The 20735-nt window shown below is 41.1% G+C and overlaps 1 protein-coding gene across 9 annotated transcripts in view; it reads left to right on the top strand.

Moving 5' to 3' along the window:
- EML5 (EMAP like 5) overlaps positions 1-20735 on the top strand; it is a 140550-nt gene that overhangs the window by 17750 nt on the left and 102065 nt on the right. For all 9 annotated transcript variants that reach the window (XR_010751982.1, XR_010751983.1, XR_010751984.1 and 6 more), the window contains exons 2-6: positions 5144-5303; positions 11397-11495; positions 13221-13289; positions 17676-17861; positions 20532-20667. Coding sequence is in view for 6 of the 9 variants with exons in the window: in XM_066387935.1 (XP_066244032.1) it covers positions 5144-5303; positions 11397-11495; positions 13221-13289; positions 17676-17861; positions 20532-20667 (650 nt within the window). In the remaining 3 variants the exon portion in view is untranslated. The remainder of the gene's footprint in view (positions 1-5143; positions 5304-11396; positions 11496-13220; positions 13290-17675; positions 17862-20531; positions 20668-20735) is intronic.

Raw genomic sequence — 20735 nt, forward strand, 5'->3', positions numbered from 1 at the left:
GAGCCAACCGGCCAGGGCCGTCATTCTTTTTTTAAACAAGTTTTCAATTTCTTGCTCTCTTCTTCCAGCACCCACATGATGAGAATGTCGGTACACTTGAAGTTTTCTGAGCACATTCCCCACTAGCCTCATATTTTTTATTCTTTCCTTCTCTTTGCTGTTCTGATTGGGTATTTTTAAATTTTTTTTAATTTAATTTTTTTTTTTTCTGAAGTTGGAAACGGGGAGGCAGTCAGACAGACTCCCGCATGAGCCTGACTGGAATCCACCTGGCATGTCCACCAGGGGGCGATTCTCTGCCCATCCAGGGCGCCGCTCTGCTGCAACCAGAGCCATTCTAGTGCCTGAGGCAGAGGGCCACAGAGCCATCCTCAGCGCCCGGGCAAACTTTGCTCCAGTGGAGCCTTGGCTGCAGGAGGGGAAGAGAGAGACAGAGAGGAAGGAGAGAGGGAGGGGTGGAGAAGCAGATGGGTGTTTCTCCTGTGTGTCCTGGCTGGGAATCGAACCCGGGACTCCTGCACGCCAGGCCGACGCTCTACCACTGAGCCAACCGGCTAGGGCCTGATTGGGTATTTTTTACTTCCTTATATTCCAAATCACTGATTTGATTCTCAGCTTCATCTACACTACTGTTGATTCACTGTTAATTATTCATTTCAGTTAGTGTATCCTTCATTTGACTGGTCAGTTCTGAAACGTTATACTGTTGAGGTTCTCACTAAGTTTTCCGGATGTCCTTATCACCAGTATTTTGAACTCTGTATCTAGCAGACAGCTTATCTCCACTTTGTTTAGTTCTTTTTCTGGAACTTTGTTGTGTTCTTTCATTTGGGACTTACTTCTTTGTCTTCTTATTTTGGCTCCCTCCCAGGTTTGTTTCTATGTGTCAGGTAGAGCTGCTCTGTCTTCCAGGCTTGGTCGAGTGGCCTAATGTAGCAGGTGTGCTTTAGGGTCCAGTGGCACAGCCTCCCCGATCACCCACGCTGGGCACTTGAGGTGTACCCCCTACTGCCTTTGGACTGTGTACACCCTCCTCTTATAGTTGAGCCTCAATTGCTATTGGCACATCGCTGGGAAAATCTGAAGCATAAGCCAAGACAGGCCATTTGTATGGAAAAGCCACTGGAAACAGCTTTGGTGGGCCCCAAAGTTGGGTGGGGCTGGGCCTCAGGGAATCACCAGGGCAGGGCAGACAGTGTGCGCCAGGTTGATGGGGTCTCGGATATGGTGCTCTGCTGGTTCTGTGGTGGGAGGGATCATCAAAGGAACCATGGCCTCTGCTGGCACTTCTGTCTGGGATAAAGCTGCCCCCACCTCTTGAACTGATGCTGGTCAATTCAGTTCCTCCCTGTATGTCCTTGGTGCCTTTTGCGCTACTGACCCAGTCCTGGAACTCAGAGCAAGTGAGTTCAAGTAAGTCTGTTTATGGGCCCTTTAAAGGGAACTGCCTGGGACTCCAACAGCCTCCATCTCTCTCTGCCTCAATCCCTGCTGGTTTTTACATCCAGAAGTTAAGGGGACTTCTCTTCCCGACACTGGAACCCTGGGCTGGGGCACCTGGTCTGGGGTTGAGACCCTTCGCTCTTCAGCGGGGACCTCCAGAGCCAGATATCTCGCCTGATCTTTATCTGCCCCCCCCGGGTGTGGACCCAGCCTGCTGTGTCTCTGCCCTCCCACCCGCTCCCCGGGTGTGGACCCAGCCTGCTGTGTCTCTGCCCTCCCACCCGCTCCCCGGGTGTGGACCCAGCCTGCTGTGTCTCTGCCCTCCCACCCGCTCCCCGGGTGTGGACCCAGCCTGCTGTGTCTCTGCCCTCCCACCCGCTCCCTGGGTGTGGACCCAGCCCGCTGTGTCTCTGCCCTCCCACCCGCTCAGTGTGGCTGCTTCAGTTCCCTAGCTGGAGGACTTCCGTTCCGCTGGATTTCTGAATGATGGTTGTTCTTTAGTTTAGTTGTAGTTTTGATGTGGTTGTGAGAGGAGGAGGTGAGTACCTTCCTTCTTTCCTTCCTCTGTCCTTCTTTCTTTCCCTCTTTCTTCCTTACTTCCTCCCTGCCTCCCTTCTTCCCTCCCTCTCTGCGGCCCCCCTCTTTCCTTCTTTCTTCTCAATGCTACATATTTACGATTCTTCTGATGATTCCTGTGAGCATATAAAATATGCTCAAAAGATATTTTTTCAACAAATGATGATAAAAATAACTGAATATCCATATGGGGGAAAAATGAACCACAACTGTACCTCAACAAATGTAAAATTTCACTCAAATTGGGTTATACATCCTAACTGTGAAAGCTAACACTGTAAAATTTCTAGAAAATGTCTAGGAAATAGGACATAAAAAGCATGACTTGGCCCTGGCCAGTTGGCTCAGTGGCAGAGCTTCGGCCTGGCGTGCAGAAGTCCCGGGTTCGATTCCCGGCCAGGGCACACAGGAGAAGTGCCCATCTGCTTCTCCACCCCTCTCCCTATCCTTCCTCTCTGTCTCTCTCTTCCCCTCCCGTAACGAGGCTCCATTGGAGCAAAGATGGCCCGGGCGCTGGGGATGGCTCCTTGGCTTCTGCCCCAGGCGCTGGAGTGGCTCTGGTTGCAACAGAGCAACGCCCTGGAGGGGCAGAGCATTGCCCCCTGGTGGGCAGAGCCGGGTGGATCCCGGTCGGGCGCATGCGGGAGTCTGTCTGTCTCTCCCCGTTTCCAGCTTCAGAAAAATACAAAAAAAAAAAAAAAAAAGCATGATTTATCAAAAGGAAAGTTATAAACTGAACCTAATTAAAATTAAAACTTTTCAGACTTCCAGTAACTGAAGACCTTGGCAAATATGCCTTAAGTTACCTCCAAAATCTCTCTCCCAAACAACACAAAATCCTACAACAGTGAAATTTCTCTGCAAAACCCTAGCCTCAGTTACTTAGACTCTAAGTCTTAGAGCATATCAAAACTGTAAAAGAACTGAAGTAAATAGAAAAAATATAAAAATAACTGAATATCCATATGGGGGAAAAATGAACCACAACTGTACCTCAGCAAATGTAAAATTTCACTCAAATTGGGTTATACAATTCCAATTCCAATTACAGTTTCACAAGCTCTCTCCCCTCCACTGCTGAACTTTGCAGGGAGCAGTTGAACCTAAGAAACTGAAAACAGTATCTTGACTGGGTACTGTAAGGATAAATACAAAAATAACCATAGATAATGCTTTGATCGTATTAGTAAAATTGTTTCTCTCAGAACTAACAATTCTGAACTGTCTTTGTAGATACTGAAATTAAGTGAATAGTCTTTAGATTTTGAGAGTCCAATTTTTCACTCTTGGGGGGAGAAGTGACAAATAAGAAAAGGGAGAAGTCTTAAAGGAACTTGTTTTGGATTAGAATCATAGTATCAATATGAACTCAGTTTTTATATAGATAGATACAGAAAACAAGTGTGTGTGTATCCATGGGGTTAGTATCATACATATATTTCTTGCTCTGTTCTCAGAGACAGCCTAGAAGCAATAACAGTTCAGTAACAATGAGTACTTCCCCTGCCCAGATCTTGTTCTCTAAACACCGTTCTTCCATAAAAGGACCTGGGATTTCCTGGAGAAGTTGTTATTTGTGAATTCCTTAGGATTTTCTATACACAAGATCATGTCATCTATAAGTAGAGATGATTTTACTTCTCTCCTTTTCTTCCTTCCTCTTTCTTTTCTCTTCTTTCTTTCTTTCTTTCTTTCTTTCTTTCTTTCTTTCTTTCTTTCTTTCTTTCTTTCTTTCTTTCTTTCTTTCTTTCTTTCTTTCCTTTCTTCCCATCCTTCTTTCCTATTTTCTTTTCTTCCTCCCCTCCTTTACCTTCTCTCCCCTCCCCTCCCCTCCTTCCATCCCTCTCTCCCTTCCTCCTTCCCTCCTTCCTTTCTTCCTTTTTTCCTTTCCTTTCCTTTCCCCTTCCCCTTCCCCTCCCCCTTCCCCTTCCCCTTCCCCTTCCCCTTCCCCTTCCCCTTCCCTTTTCCTTTTCCTTTGTTGGCCTAATTGTTCCGGCTAGAAGACCTAGTCTGGGGAATGGAGATGGCAAGGGCTAGCATCCTTGTCGTGGTCTTGTACTTAAAGGGAGAGCTTCCAGGCTTTCATTATTAGATATGTTATAGCAGTGGGTTGTGTTAGAATGCAAAAGTTCTCTCTCTAAAACTCCTAGTTTGTTGTGTACTTTTATCATTAAAGGGGTTGGATTTTTGTCAAAAGCTTTTTCTACATCTGTTGAGACAAATGTGTGGGGTTTTGTTGTTCTTTATTCTACTAATACGATGTTTTGGTTGATTTTAATATGTTGAACCAGGCTTTCATTCCCACTTATCTTCCCTCTTGCTACTCACCCAGTCTGCCCTGAATTGTTGGATACTACCCCAAGTTATCCAGATGCCCAAACCAGACTCAGGGCCACTGTACAGCACCTCCTTTCCCTTGCTCCCGGTGTCCAATCCGTTGATTCTCTTTTAATACCTTCTATCTTTCCCCTATTTCAGTATATCATCCACCCTGATGCCAGGAGTGATTTTTTTTTTTCAAAGGTGAATCTATATCTAATTGTAGAAAAATTTATCAAGGGGAAACTTATATTTATTTCCTGCCTTCTGCTGACGCATATAACCAATACCACTGTTAGGTCTTTGTCTTGTTTTAAACGCTCCTAGATTATTTCCTATGACTATGACTTTTCTGTTTTTTAAACTGTGACTTATACTTCAATGTCAGTTATTGTAGGAGTGGTACTAAATACTATTTTTGGACACTAAGATCTGGTCTAATTTTATCTAATAAAAGAGTAAAATGGGAAAGAGGGCTTAAAATAGAGGAACACCAAATGAAGAAATGGAACATTGTATGTTTGCTACTATTTGTTGCTGTGGTTCAGTCCGTGGTTGTGAGATTTCTTTTTTTTGGGGGGGGGGAGTTTACACACTATCGTATTACAAGGATTAAAAGTCTGTCATGAACTGTTTATCACATACTATTGAAGCAATAACTCAGCATATATTTTTATAGAAGTTATTTTATAAAATCCAAATTATTTTAAATGGATAAAGTCTAATTGTCATGTTGGCATATGTTATATATACCAAACACTATAAAAGCTCTATAAGCAATTTTAAGCCTATTATTTTTTTGCAGCCTTGCATTGCATCCTGAGCGAATATTGGTAGCGACAGGACAAGTTGGAAAAGAGCCTTATATCTGTGTTTGGGATTCATACACTGTACAGACCATATCAATTCTTAAGGATGTTCACACACATGGTGTGGCTTGCTTAGCATTCGACTTAGATGGACAGGTATGTGATCATTTTTTTAAAACTTTTAAAAATGTGTACTAAAAAAGATTATTATAAATCTATAAATATCAAATCAGAAAGCAATTGATGAAAAGTGTTCAAGGGTAGAGGTGAGGTGAGTGGTTGGTATATATATATAAGAGAAACATAAAACAATAAGAGGGTTTTTAAATTTTATTGAGAATTCTCAATTGAATTAATTACTACCATGAAAGCCAAAGGCATTCTGATTCAATGGAATTTGACCTGTTTTAGAAAATTTTACATATAACTAACTCTTCCAGGTTATGTAAATTGATAAGACAGATGGAAGACATTTTAGGAAAATTAAATTTTGTTAAGTAGAGTTGTATACATTTTAATTTTTAATTATTTTAAAGATTTCTATTGAAATTACATTTTTATTGAAGATAATGAGGCAGTTCCTGTATGACCTATTTTTATAGAAAATCAAAGTTCAAAACAAAGGACATAATTATTATTCTACTTACTTTACTAATCAGTTCTAAACTATTATTTACTTCTAGTCCATGATTTTTTGAAAATTAAGTAAAACAAAAGCTTCTTTTGTGGTACTTTCATGGACGTTGTTATACCTAAAAGATCTTTAAGAAGTGGTAAGAAGTTGGATTCTGCAGGTGTGTTTAATTCATAGTCTTTAAACATTTTTATGTTACAATTAGACTTTAAAAAGCATTTTAACTTTAAGAAAAATTTTAGTTATCTGCTTTTCAATTTGTAAAACTAATTCATAGGTCTAGATTTAACAGGAACAGATTACATTGTGTTCTCTTCCCTTGAAATAATAGCCAGTAGATGCTTTATTTATAACTGAGGAATGGCGCCTTCCAGTAGCGTAGCTACATATGTCTTTCTGAAAGGAGTCTGGTAAGAGATCTGTGAACACTTAACTGGGACCTCTCATTTGGGGAGAAATGTGCTTCTAGGTGTAGCAGTGATTGGCAATTAAAGAACCTTAATGTATGTGCCATTTTTGCTATTATTTTTCAAGTCCCTCATGTCCTCATATCAGATTTTATTTTTAAAGAAGAGAATCATACTCTTTACCTACTTTATAGGTGATTATATTTTATGAAACAAATCTACAAAAAAATTATTTTAAAAAATCATTTACTAAAGGTGTTATGAAATCCAAGATGTTATAACTATGTGACTGTATACTTTAAATATGGGTGATTTCTTCTTAATTTTAAAATTGTATTTTCTAAATGTGTAATATATTGCATTGTTGAGAAAGTTCTCTTGTATGTACAAGGAGAAATGATGTGCATAGCTTTTCTTAGTTGAAAGCCCTCATTTCACTTATTTTAAGCAACTCATCAGAAAAGTCTTAGATACATGTACTTTATTATCACAGATTTTCATGAGAACATGTTACTTAAAAATTTAAGTTTATAAAAAACACAATAGCTAAAGTTAATTGAGCACATACTAAGTGTAAGGCATTATGCTAAGCCTACATGATCTCCTTTAATCCTCACAACCTTATGAAATAGATACTATTATTATCTTATTTTACAGTTAAAGAAACTGAGACTTAGAAAGGTTAAGTAACTTGCCCCAGGTTACACAGCTAGTAAATGGAACCAGAGCGGAACCCAGGGCAGTCACACTCCAAACCTCATGTTTTTGACTGCAGTGCTCGACTGCCTCCCAAACGTGGAACTATTTCTATTTCAAAAGGAATCGATCCATCTTACGTACAGTTGAAATGATTAGAAACGGCTAGCAACTGAAGATGGAAGGTTAAGAAGAGTATCTCTGAAATTATGTTGATGAGAAAATGCTTTAGTGAGATATATTTTAGAACTATCTTTCCAATATCTTTAAACTATTTATGAGATACCAGCTAGGAAATACTGTGTAATTTTTACATTTTCTACTGTAATTGAAACTATGAATGACCAGTAAGGTTTATCCAGTGAATGAGTTTCCTTGTTGTTGGTAATGCTGAATGTTCTTTCCCCAGTGAGGTTCTGACTGGATTGACTATCAATGCTAACTACCACTGGAAGTCTGCCTTACTGAGAATAATTAAGGCCTAAAAAGGCTATGTATATACATTCACATAAAACAGGGACTAACATTTTATAGTAAATGGGGAGGAGTAAGAGGAAGGATAATTTGTTACTTAATGTCGAAAATATAACCATAATTTAAAATAATAAAAGCACATATCCCGTATTTAACAAAATCTAAGTTATAGTTACAACTCTGCTAATTTGTAGAATGAACCAAGAATAAAGTGTTCACATTTTTAACCTAATATGTCAATTATCTGCTGGAACAAAATAAAAATGCTTTTGTTTACCTTTGACCTTTGGCACATGGTTATGAAGAGGGTCATTTTTACAAAAATATTAGAGGAGTTCAATGGTTTTGTTCCAAGAGCCTTTCAGTAATCTCTTGATATCTAGACATATCTCGAGTGCCTATTGCATTATTTTTTAATTTTTTTCTATTGCTGTTCCAGATCCTAACTTATAATGACATTCTGTATGATTTGACCAATATTTGCTCATTAAGTTCTGCTTCGTTTGCAAATTAATGTTTTTTACTGTGGAACATTGTAACAGTTAGTTCTTATATAATAATGAACACTGAGATCACAAGGATCACCACACTAGAATCTTTTTAGTTTAATTGCCCACTGTTTGAATATGTTTCACCATCACAGGAAGATTTCACAATTACAGGAACACAACACTACCTAGTTGTGGCTATTAGAATATTATTCTTATTTGATTGTTTAGTGTGCTAGAACTTTTACTAAATAACTTCCAGTTATTTCGTAGGCACAAGCAAGATTTTGCTTGGGAACAGGATCAGGAAGGAATTCGGGGAGTTGGATAGAGACTTTTTAAATCTGGTTTTCTTTTTTCCTTTCTGACAGTTACTTCCTAGTTATTTTTAAAGGAGCCTTTCCTTCTGTCTGCTTCTTAAATGTCAGTGTTCTTGAGCAGTCTGCAGGCCTTCTTTTGTTTTCACTTTACTTATTCTTGTAGGTGATTATCTCGCTCCCTGACTTCAACCCCCATTTCAGTTAAGGGTGGCCCCAGTGTCTCTCTCCACTCCAGATACTCTCCTTGAGTGTCATGTGGCTATGCGGTACTTGACACACTTAAAACTTCTCTCTTTATCCCAACTCTGTTAACAGAGGCAGATTAAGGTCGGTTGAGGCCCTGGACACAGAAGAAAATATTGGGCCCCTTACTTTAGAAAAACGTGTAAAGTTGGGGTTTTGCAGGGTCCTTCAGAAGTTGGGGCCCAGGGCACGTGCCTGTGTGCCCCCCGTTAAATCTGCCTCGGCCTATTAACATTTTTTTAAAAAGCTCTTTCTCCTGAAGCCGCTGGGCTACCTCTCTGGCTCTGTCTCCTGCCACTTCCCAGCTCGCATTCTCCCCTCCCTCACGCGGACTCAGTGGCTCTTTCCTGAAAGCACCATGATATGTCTAATCTTGGTGTCCTCTGGCTAGGAATGCACTTTTTCTTACCTTTCTACCCTGCTGTGTCTTACTTTGCCTTGCAAGATATGGTTCAAGCACTGCTTTTACTGGAAAACTTTATTTGCTTCCTCACCTACATACGCTGGATTAAATGTGGGAACAAATGATAAAGTAAAAAATGATGAACAGCTAGGAGAGGAGGTGGTATCTGCTTGGTTATTTCTACCTTTTATTTTCTGTCGTTGCCTCTCTTACGCTTAGGAAGGTGGATGTTAGAGAAAGTGCTCCCAGGACTACGTTGTCACTGCCTGTACAGAGCCAGGCGCTCTGAGGCTCTGTGGAGACATGTGGAGTTTTAGAGCTGTGGCCATTTGTGGTTCACTGTGTGTATGATGAGCCGAGCCAGAGCGAAGAGGCCATGGGAGAAAGGACAGAGCCCCTCCATTACTCACTTTACAGTTGTCTTGTGAAATTCTAATCTCTACACCAGTGTTTCGCAACCACCAGTGGGTCTATAACCTTCATACAACGTCATGGTGGTTAACTCCTGCGCCCACCGGCATGAAATTTCTGGCGGACCAGCACCAGTCAGCTGACTGGCGGTAGAAAACCACTGCTCTACACAATTTGTTGTAGCAAGAGGTAGATATCTTTGTTTTAGCTAGGCATTTGCTGGTGCCACCAGTTTCCAAATAGTAAAGGTTCTTAGGAGAAGCGGATCATGTCCTCTTGTCCCTTGGGGCTTTGTATTAGTGTGATTTGTCGAGGGGTTGCAAACCGCAGCTCCCAGGCCAGAACCTGCTTGCAGCCCGGTGTTTGTAAATGAAGTTTACTGGGGCACAGCCACGCCCGTTCTTTTACACGCTGCTCTCACACTGCCACGCAGAGCTGAGTAGTTAGTTGTCACTGAGCCCACCTGGCCCACAAAGCTAAACTGTTCACTCTCTGGCCTGTTACCGAAGGTTTACCGTCTCCGGTTTAGAGCACAGATTCTGGCAGCGGGCGTGCCTGGATCTGAATGCCAGCTCCATCTCTCCCTAACTGCATGCCTCCGGACAGTGGTTGGCCTGCTGTACCTTAGTTTCCTTGCCGATTCAGTGGAGATAATACAAGTACCTCACCGGATCAATGAGAATTAACATTTGTTTCAGCTATTGTAGCGTTTCACAGTTGTTTATGGCCGGGGGCAAGTTCAGACCCTGATACTCACTCGTGGCCAGAAGTTCACCTTCATGCTTCTTAACCTCTCTGCCACTTTCCATCTCACTGTCTTCTCGTTGCAGCTCTGCCTCTTCACCTCCTCTAACTGCTTGTGGGACTCTTCTACTGAGTTACTAATTTCATTTATTACTTTTTAATTTTTTAAATTAATTTTTCCATGGATTTGAGAGAGAGAAGCATCAACTTGCTGCTTCACTTAGTTGTTCCATTTAGTCGTGTACTCATTGATTGCTTCTCTTCTCTGCCTTGTCCAGGCGTCAGACCTGGGACCTCTGGCCGGCGTGCCAGGTCAACACTGGGTCCACTGAGCCACCCATCCAGGACAATTTCATTTGTTTGTTCATGGATAGAACTTCTCTTTGCTTCTTCAAATCTGCTTGGATACTTTTTATAGTCTCTGATTCTTTGCTCATATGAAGATATTTTGGTCTTAAACTTATTTTATATAATCAGATAATTCCAATGTCTTTTGTTTTGCAGGACAGATTTTACTTTTTGTCATGACTTTCTGATTCTCATGCAGGTCCCTTATTTCCTGTGGTTATTGGGAGGCGGTTGTTTGTTTAGTTTATATTTTGTTTTTATTGATTGGCTGCCTTTAGGAATTCTTTGAAGGGTGGAAGGTAATCCTCCACATAGGATTTCCATCTGCCTGTGCAACACTGTTGAAGGTGCTTGAAGGTTCTACAATCCTTAGGCCCACTCTGAATGAACATCTACTTGAGGGATCCAAGACCCCGTGGACTGAGGCCTCACAGCCACACGAAGGCTGCTGTGGCTTCAGATTTTCCAGAGTGGGTTTTCTCCCCTTCATGCACTGCCAGTCTTCCTTAAGAAGGATCGTCTGGTCTTTCGCCTTACTCCGAGGAGTTGAGTACTTTGGTTAGAGGTGTGTGGTTCAGATCTCACTGTGAGCATGCCCTAAACTTTATTGCTTGTTCCCGTTTAGGCAGCAGAACAAAAGCAGGTTTGCCACGATTTAGCTGATACTTTTTGAGGGAATTAGACGTAGGCCCTCTTACTATTCAAGATTCCCATAGGAAACTGCTTGGTTTTTTTTTTCTCAGATTTCTTAATTTTTGACAGCTCAGCAGTGTGTTTAAAAGATGTTTTTACATTTAATCTAGGTTTTTTAGTTTTTGACGGGAAAGATGTTTCAGGTTTTTTGTTTATCCTACTGTTAAACATGGAAGTCGGTCTTCTGTTTCTTAATGTGAAGAAGTACACAATGTACAGATATTAACAAGATGAACTATATCCAGCCTTTCTTTATGAAGTCTACAAATATAACTGTGTAAGTTTGATGTTTATAATACCCATGAGTAGAATTTGTTTGCCATTTATAATTTGGTTCCTTTTTTATTTGCCTGTTTTATTCCCTCTGGACTTCTTGGACGTAATTTAGCGCTTGGTCTCAGTTGGACTCGATTCAAAAAATGCAGTTTGCGTTTGGGACTGGAAGAGGGGGAAAATGTTATCTACGGCTCCTGGCCACACGGATAGAGTAAGTATCCCCTGTGGGCTCTCTAACGGTGTTGGGGGAAGAGGCCAGAGGGCACCAGGGGATTAAAGTTCAATTGTAATTAGAATGCATTTGTTTTATAGACTCAATAGCGTTAACACAAGACTTTTAACCTGGTTGCTTCAGCAAAGATGATGAATTTTATGTTATTAAAACCTCAATTTAAAAATTGAATGATTTATGTTTAGGGTCTATTTAGCTTGGTTTACCACTTATTTGTAACATATATATCATAGTTTTGGTGAGAAAGATATTTTGTGTGTGAATTTAAAATTATGTATTAGAATTAAATTTTTTAGAGACCTAATACTTTTATTTTTGAAACTTGTTAAAAATATATTTATCCCATGTTGTTTAAAATTAATATAAAGAATATATTGTAGTTTTTTTATTAACTATTTTACTACTTTTATAAACATACATCATAATTTTATTATAAACTCTTTTAAAATGCCTGAGTTGTTTTGTGTATAGTAAAATCCTAACCTAAACCAGTACAGGAAGTGTGGTCATTGAATCTATTTTGGGGGAATCTATAAAAGTTGCAAAACAATATATGTGTGAATTTGTGTTTTGGAAAATAAACTTAATTTTTAGCAAATTCCCAAAGGGTCTTGTTACACACACACAAACGCAGTTTAGATTATTAAAGTGTTAAGTACATTTTATTGAACAGTCGTGTATATTGACGTAGAAGAAAGCATTTCACACACTGGCATTTTGGATTTAGTAAATGGACTGATTAGTATGGAAAATGATACTGTCATTGGATCTTCTATAAGTATTTGTATGGTTGGCATTTTAAAGTTGCCTCAGTATGTTTTCCATATAATCCGTATTATGATGAGTTGTTGAATATTAATGATGAGTATTTTGTGAGATGTGTTATTCCTTCGTCATCTCTGAAGCACATTGCTTTGTGCATTTTTAGAGGTGGTGAGCATTTTGCACAGTTCTGCTGGTAGTTGGCAAAGAAACATGGTGAGGATTACCAGAGAGCAGAATTCTTTTCAACTATGAAATTATTTTTTAACACTAGTTTTCATTTTATTTATCATTAAAGTACATGTTTCTAATGCATATTTTATTTCATCTGGATTTTCTTTCTTGTTTGCTTTTGTAACAAAAACGGTTTGTAGGATTTAGAATTTATGGAATCTTAGAAAAGAACAAAGCCTGGGCATCTCCAAACTTTAAGTATAAGTTAATTTTGTTTAACCTGCAAACAATAAAGAAAGAAAAAACAATTTTTACTGGGAAATAAATGTTTGGATTCTTTATGTAAGTAGGTCTGCATGATGGAAGGCTATAGAAAAGTCCTCTATTCCTAGCTATATGTGTTAAGTGTACGTTCCACTCAGATTTTTCTGTTGTACAGTTTTGCAGGGTCCTGCCTGACGCCCTAGTTGCATCGACCCATTCTTATTATTTATGAACCTACTTTTTTAAAGTTAAAAATAAAGTTGTTAATTTTCATTTCATTAGTTGCTTCATAAGTTCATAGTTCATATTTCTTAGTTCATTATTTTGTTCCTTACCATTTATGAATTTATTTCTCATAAGATTTTGAAGTGTAGGATTCTGATTATTTGTTGAGGAATATTAATTTTTGAAAGGTAGGGTTTGGGGGATATTTGGTTATTTGGATAGCATTCTTAAATGTTTCTGAAGATAAGTATTTTAACCATGAGTCCTATTTATTTACAGATATTTGATATTTCTTGGGATTTGTACCAGCCAAATAAACTTGTCAGCTGTGGTGTGAAACATATCAAGGTACTAGAAGGGGCTTGCTTTACAATTGTCATGTTTACATGTTCTTTGCCACTGAGTATACCTCACACTATATGGTAGTTTTTGGATTTTGACAGTGCTTATTTTTAAATGTCAACATTTTTAATGTTTTTATGTTCAGTCTGACATATTTATTGTGCAGTTACAGGGGTGTGAGGAAGCTAAGGGAGGGACATAGGTATGAAGAGAGAATTAATAAAACACTTTCCATAAGAAATTGATAGTCTAATGAAGTCGATTTTACTGTGTTCATCTTGCTTCTTTGTGTTTCACTTAGAAAGTAAAACACGAGAACAGGAAACCAAGTAGACTGACTTGTCGTTCGCAGAGAGACTGTGTGGTGGAAGCATCTGGGTGGGTTTGGCCTTGCCACCTACCCGCTGTTTGACCTGAGGCGTCATTTAACCTCTTTGAGCTTTTTTTTTCACATCTTGAAACTGTGGCTGCTGTAACCACCCTCCCAGCGGTGATGATTCAGTAAGGCAGTGTGTGTGCCGCAGCGCCTGGCGCGTGGTCAGCTTTCTGAGAGCCGAATCTGTTCTTCTCTGGCTGCTCTCTTATTTGACCTTTGCCTTTGACAGCCACTGTGTACTTTGCATATAGAAGCTCTGAGTTTTGTTTTATAATTGTAGTTCAGAGTTTGAAGCCCGGGAGTCAGTGGTGATACTCACTCTTAATGTTTGTAATTACTTTTAAATCCTTGATGCAAATTGGAAATAGTTGCTTTCCCCCAGAATATGACAGGCAGTGCCTGTAGCAGTTCATTCCTTGTAGGGAGGGTTTCGTGCACATTCTTTTGATGCTCTCACTTCCGTCCACATCTTCTCCAAAGCGTCTTCAGCTGCTGCTGCAAATCTGGTTTTCATATTCTGGTACTGATTTGACAGTGGATAGTTCTAAATCTTTATTTTTTCAGTAAAATTTAGTAGCAAAAGGCTCTGTGCTAGGTTTAAAGTATGTGGTAATAGCACTATGAAGGTAGAAGAAATTTTTGTCTTGTTCATCTTTTTTTTTTCCCCCCTAAAGGTTGGAAACGGGGAGGCAGTCAGACAGACTCCCGCATGCGCCCGACCGGGATCCACCCGGCATGCCCACCAGGGGGCGATGCTCTACCCATCTGGGGCGTCGCTGTGCCGCCACCAGAGCCATTCTAGCGCCTGAGGCAGAGGCCACAGAGCCAACTTTGCTCCGATGGAGCCTTGGCTGCGGGAGGGGAAGAGAGAGACAGAGAGGAAGGAGAGGGGGAGGGGTGGAGAAGCAGATGGGCGCTTCTCCTGTGTGCCCTGGCCGGGAATCGAACCCGGGACTCCTGCACGCCAGGCCGGTGCTCTACCACTGAGCCAACCGGCCAGGACTTGTTCATCTTTTTTGATGAACAAGATGATGTTTGACACAGTACCTGATATATATTAAGTTCTTAATACATTGTTGGCCAATTAATAAATAAAGAGACCTTCCTGCTTTTTTTTTCTTAAGTTTTTTTTTTCCTTTTTTGTTTTTGTTTTTTTTCTTTTTTTCTTTATTCATTTTTAGAGAGGAGAGAGAGAGGGAGAGAGAGAGAGACAGAGAGAGAGAAGGGGGGAGGAGCTGGAAGCATCAACTCCCATATGTGCCTTGACCAGGCAAGCCCAGGGTTTCGAACCAGCGACCTCAGCATTTCCAGGTCGACACATTATCCACTGCGCCACCACAGGTCAGGCCCTTCCTGCTTTTTTATATTGTAAATAAAGCTGAAATTTCCTTCCATTTTCAGGTTTTAAAAAACATCTCAATTAAACCAAAACTATATTTTTTACTGTGAGTGTATTTCTCTACCCTTGGTAGAGGCAGTGCATACATGGCAGCTCTCTGCAGGCAAATACATGTGAGGAACTAAGTCCCAGAGATGATCTAGATTGGCAGTGGCCAGTGCAGGAGCAAGTACCCACATGGAACTATTTAAATTAAAGTAATTAGGCCCTGGCCGGTTGGCTCAGTGGTAGAGCGTCGGCCTGGCATGCAGAAGTCCTGGGTTCGATTCCCGGCCAGGGCACACAGGAGAAGCGCCCATCTGCTTCTCCACCCCTCCCCCTCTCCTTTCTCTCTGTCTCTCTCTTCCCCTCCTGCAGTGAGGCTCCATTGGAGCAAAGATGGCCCGGGCGCTGGGGATGGCTCCTTGGCCTCTGCCCCAGGTGCTAGAGTGGCTCTGATCGCAACAGAGCGATGCCCCGGAGGGGCAGAGCGTCGCCCCCTGGTGGGCAGAGCGTCGCCCCTTGGTAGGCGTGCCAGGTGGATCCTGGTCGGGCGCATGTGGGAGTCTGTCTGACTGTCTCTCCCCGTTTCCAGCTTCAGAAAAAAAAAAAAATTAAAGTAATTAAAAGTAATTAATGTAATTTAACTGAGCCACGTAGCTCAGTTGGTTAGAATGTTGTCCCAATATACTAGAGTTGCAGGTTTGATCCTGGCCAGGGCACATACAAGAGGCAACCAAGTAAGTGGAATGTACAGATCAATGTCTCTCCCTCTCTCCCTTCCTCTCTTTCCCTCTCTCCCTCCCTCTCTCTCTGCATCTCTCCCTCCCTCTCTCTCTGCCTCTCTCCCTCCCTCTCTCTCTGCCTCTCTCCCTCCCCCTCTCTCTTCCTCTCTCTTTTCCTCTCTCCCTCTTTCTCTCCCTGCCTCTCTCCCTCCCTCTTTCTCTTCCTCTCTCCCTCCCTCTCTTCCTTCTTCTCTCCCTACCTCCCTTCTTCTCTCCCTCTCTCTGTCCCTCCCTTTTTCCCTCCCTCTCTCCCTTCCTCTCTCCCTCCCTTCTCTCTGCCTCTCTCCCTCCCTCTCTCCCTCTCTCTCTCTTTCTCTCTCCCTCCCCCTCTCTCTGCCTCTCTCCCTCCCTCTCTCCCTCCCTCTCTCTCTTCCTCTCTCCCTTCTTTTCTCCCTACCTCTGTCCCTTCCTCTCTCCCTCTCACTGTCCCTCCCTTTTTCCCTTCCTCTCTCCCTCCATTTTTCCCTCCCTCTCTCCCTTCCTCTCTCCCTCCCTCTCTCCCTCCTTTCCCTCCTTCTCTCCCTTCCTCTCTCCCTCTAGGATCAATAAGTAAGTTTTTTTAATTAAGTAAAATGTAATATTCATTTCTTCAGTCATGCTGGCAGTGTGCTCAGAAGCCACATGTATCTCGTGATTAATACACACACGTTTTCATCGTCACAGAGTTGCGTTGCACAGCACTGATCTGGATTCTAGAACAGTGGCTCTTAACTCTCGCTGATACCTGGGCTTTGCTCTCCAGAGGTTCTGTCTCAGTTTATCTCAGTGGGGAGCCAGGCAGACCACATTTTATAACTTCTCCCAGGTGATTCTAAGATGGAGCCAAAATTGAGAATCATTAATCTGAAAGAAGATAATAGATTGAAAGTGGAACTTGCTGAAAGGAGGAAAACCAGCTATCCTTATGCACAAAATTGTGGAACTTTCAAATTTAAAAATAATAAAGTTTCTTTGATTAAAACATCCATTAGTTATTTGAGTGGGTCAGCATCATAATTTTTAGTTCTTTGAGGCTTCATGTTTTAAACTAATATCTTTAGGTCTTGAAATAAGATCTTGAAGATCAGGTAAGATTTTTAAGTATGCAATACAGGTATTAACGAGCTATATTATTTTAAGTAGTAATTTACTTATTATACAGTTGAATTTATTCTCAAGTTCTAATTTCTTTATGGATAGCTGTTTAATATATATATCCCCGCCCTGACCTGCCCCCCCTTTTTTTAGTTCACTCTGCAAACTATTACAATTTACCTGAATCCACATAAAAGAACAAACACCCTGGTCATGAAGATTTATGTTTGATTTCCCAATGTTTTCCCAGAAATGAACCTGTCATTCCAAATGTGTATCTCTTAAGCTTTGCAAGTAAAGGAATTGCTCAACTTTGAAAATATCAGTGAAAGCACATTCTCATCTTTGTCTTTTTCCCCATCCTTGCTGTCCCTATCGGAGATTGAACATTAGGTTTGGTCCTTTTTCCTATGGCTATATATTGTGTCTTACCTTCGTATTCAATGCTAACCCATTTCTAACGTTTCACCCTGTTTCATGTAGATTTCCCCCCCCAGAAACCTAAGGAAGCTAGCCTATTTTGAGAGTAATATAATTCACCCCACCCCCACCCTTATTCTTACAAATAAGGATTGAAACCAGTAACTTATCTGCTACAATGTCACTAGCTGTTGACAAGACTAGGGTGAGGAGGGGAACCTTGAATGCTAGGGTATCATCATGGAATTTCTTAGGTACTTTCTAGTCCGCTGCTGTAATATAGCATAGAGGTATTAGGAATGTTTTACTTTACTTCATAAGCATTCTTTTGTAATTTGATTATACTATGTTCCTTTTAGTTCTGGAGTTTATGTGGAAATGCTCTGACCCCAAAACGAGGGGTGTTTGGAAAGACTGGGGACCTTCAGACAATCCTGTGCCTGGCCTGTGCGAGGGACGAGTTAACGTATTCTGGTGCGCTCAACGGGGACATCTATGTTTGGAAGGGAGTCAATCTTACACGGACAATACAAGGAGCCCATACTGTAAGTATGTTTAAATACTTCAAACAGTTTTAGATGTTAACTGCTTATCTTCTTGTCTTAGAGTAAAAGATTTCATAACATAACAGACTTTCTGATCATTTTGGTTACTTGGAAAATGCTATAGCTGAATCAATTTGTCTATTTTCAAGATTTTGATGAGGAAACTTGCAATTAGACACATGAATATTTATTAAATTAGTATAATTAGTATCTTGTTCAGACCATTTCCTTGGTATAGTGTCTTTCTCAGAATGGTGTTGAAAAAGCTTGTTAAATTCAACTGAAAAATATTCTTGATTAACCACATTAGAATAAAGCTAGTGCTCTTGTGGCTAATTTACCAGAGGGAAATTTGGGGAAAAATATAATTTTTTAAATTTAGTATAATTAGATCATTAAGTGAGTGGCAAAGGAATTTAATTTTTGTGCTTCATGAGATTGTCATATAAACAAATGATCAAATCAGGAAAAAAAAACTTGTTGTTAAAACCTTGTGGTGTTGTCTGACCAGGCAGTGGCACAGTGGATAGAGCATCAGACTGGGATGCAGAGTACCTAGGTTCAGAACCCCGAGGTCGCAGGCTCATGGGCTCATCTGGCTTGAGCATGGGCTAACCAGCTTGAGTACAAGGTTGCTGGCTTGGGTGTGGGGTCATAGATATGACCCCATGGTCTCTGGCTTGAGCTCAGAGGTCGCTGGATTAAAACCCAAGGTCACTGGCTTGAGCCCAAGGTTGCTGGCTTGAGCAAGGGGTCACTCGTCCTGTAGCCCCCCCTCATCAAGGCACATATGAGAAGCAATCAATAAGCAACTAAGGTGCCACAACAAAGAATTGATGTTTCTCATCTTTGTCCTTTCCTGTCTGTTTGCCCCTCCCTCTGTCTCTCTGTATCTGTCACACACACAGACAACAACAACAAAAACCTTGTAGTGTATTTTTTTTTGTATTTTTCTGAAATTGGAAACGAGGAGGCAGTCAGACAGACTCCCGCATGCGCCTGACCCAGATCTATCCGGCATACCCACCAGGGGGCGATGCTCTGCCCATTTGGAGCGTTGCTCTGTTGCGACCAGAGCCATTCTAGCGCCTGAGGCAGAGGCCATGGAGCCATCCTCAGTGACCGGGCCAACTTTGCTCCAATGGAGCCTCGGCTGCGGGAGGGGAAGAGAGAGACAGAGAGGAAGGAGAGGGGGAGGGGTGGAGAAGCAGATGGGCGCTTCTCCTGTGTGCCCTAGCCAGGAATCAAACCCAGGACTCCTGCATGCCAGGCCGACGCTCTACCACTGAGCCAACCGGCCAGGGCTTGTAGCATATTTTGATTTGGGCTTTTGAGCAGTTGGGTTTCTCACATAGTGAGGGGAGCTAGACCGGCCTTGGCCAGTTGGCTCAGCAGTAGAGCGTTGGCCTGGCGTTTGGAAGTCCCAGGTTTGATTCCCACCAGGGCACACAGGAGAAGCACCCATCTGCTTCTCCACCCTTCCCCCTTCTTCTCGATCTCTCTCTTCCCCTCCCGCAGCCGAGGCTCCATTGGAGCAAAGTTGGCCCGGGCACTGAGGATGGCTCTGTGGCCTCCGCCTCGGGCTAGAATGGCTCTGGCAGCAACAGAGCAATGCCCTAGATGGGCAGAGCATCACCCCCTGGTGGGCATGCTGGGTGGATCCCAGTCGGGCGCATGCAGGAGTCTCTGACTGCCTCCCCGCTTCTAACTTTGGAAAAATACCCCAAAAAAAAATTGTGAAGGGAGCTAGAGAGCACAGAGCTACTGCCTTGTTAGCAGTAAGAGCTCAAGTAGAAAAGTAAATGAATATGTTAACATGAACCACTATGAGGTATATATTAATCATATTAAATATATTAAAGACTCATTTACACAGAACTTGCATTAAGCAAAATGCCTCAAGACCAGAATTACCAGGTTCTTTTCCATAAAGGCTATGGCAGCTCACAAGTTCACCATTAGTATGTGAAAACAGCCTTTCCTCCTCTCAGACTCATCGGCACAGGGTGTGTCTGCTATTGTAAACTTTTGCTTGTCTACCAGGTAAATAATAGTAACTTTTATTTTAATTTTTTTCCCTTTTTGTGAAATTTCATATATTTATCAACTACTTGAATTTCCTTTTCTGTTAATTGGCTTTTCATATACTTTGCTCTTTTTTGTTGAATTTTCTTATTCATTTTTTAATAGGTATGTTAACCTCTTGACAGTCATATACTTTGTAGATGTTTCCCCAGTCAGTTTATTTTTGCTTATGATAGCTTTTCTTCTATGATAAATTTTAAATTTTCCTTTCTCGTTTGTGGATTTACCTGCCATGCATAAAAAGGTCTCTTACAGCCCAAAGTTACATAAGTGTTCTTCTGACTCTTTTCTAACATAGTTATTTCCTATTTTACATTTAGAACTTTATGCCTACCTATAGTTCATTTCTTATATGCTATAAGGTTTGACTTTATTTTCCTTTATGTTATGCCCATAACATTAAATACCTCCGTGGTCATATACTGAGCTCCTGTATATACACAGACTTATTTCTAGATTTTCCTTGGTGTTTGCTGATGTATTTGTTTATTCTTACCTCACATGAGAATCTTTTAAAGTGGGCTTCTTCCTTCATATAGAAGATTTTCTTTTTTAAAGTATGTGCTAAATTATTTCCTCTTCTAGGCAGGAATTTTCAGCATGAATGCTTGTGAAGAAGGCTTTGCTACTGGTGGCAGAGATGGCTGTGTTCGTCTTTGGGATTTAACTTTTAAACCAATTACTGTGATTGATCTCAGGGAAACCGACCAGGGATACAAAGGTAACAACAAAACAAGTATCTATCTCATTACTAGAAGTCTAACCAGACCAAGGTTTGTCTGTTTATTT

Source organism: Saccopteryx leptura, chromosome 6, assembly GCF_036850995.1.
Source record: "Saccopteryx leptura isolate mSacLep1 chromosome 6, mSacLep1_pri_phased_curated, whole genome shotgun sequence".
In the NCBI taxonomy this organism is placed as follows: domain Eukaryota; kingdom Metazoa; phylum Chordata; class Mammalia; order Chiroptera; family Emballonuridae; genus Saccopteryx; species Saccopteryx leptura.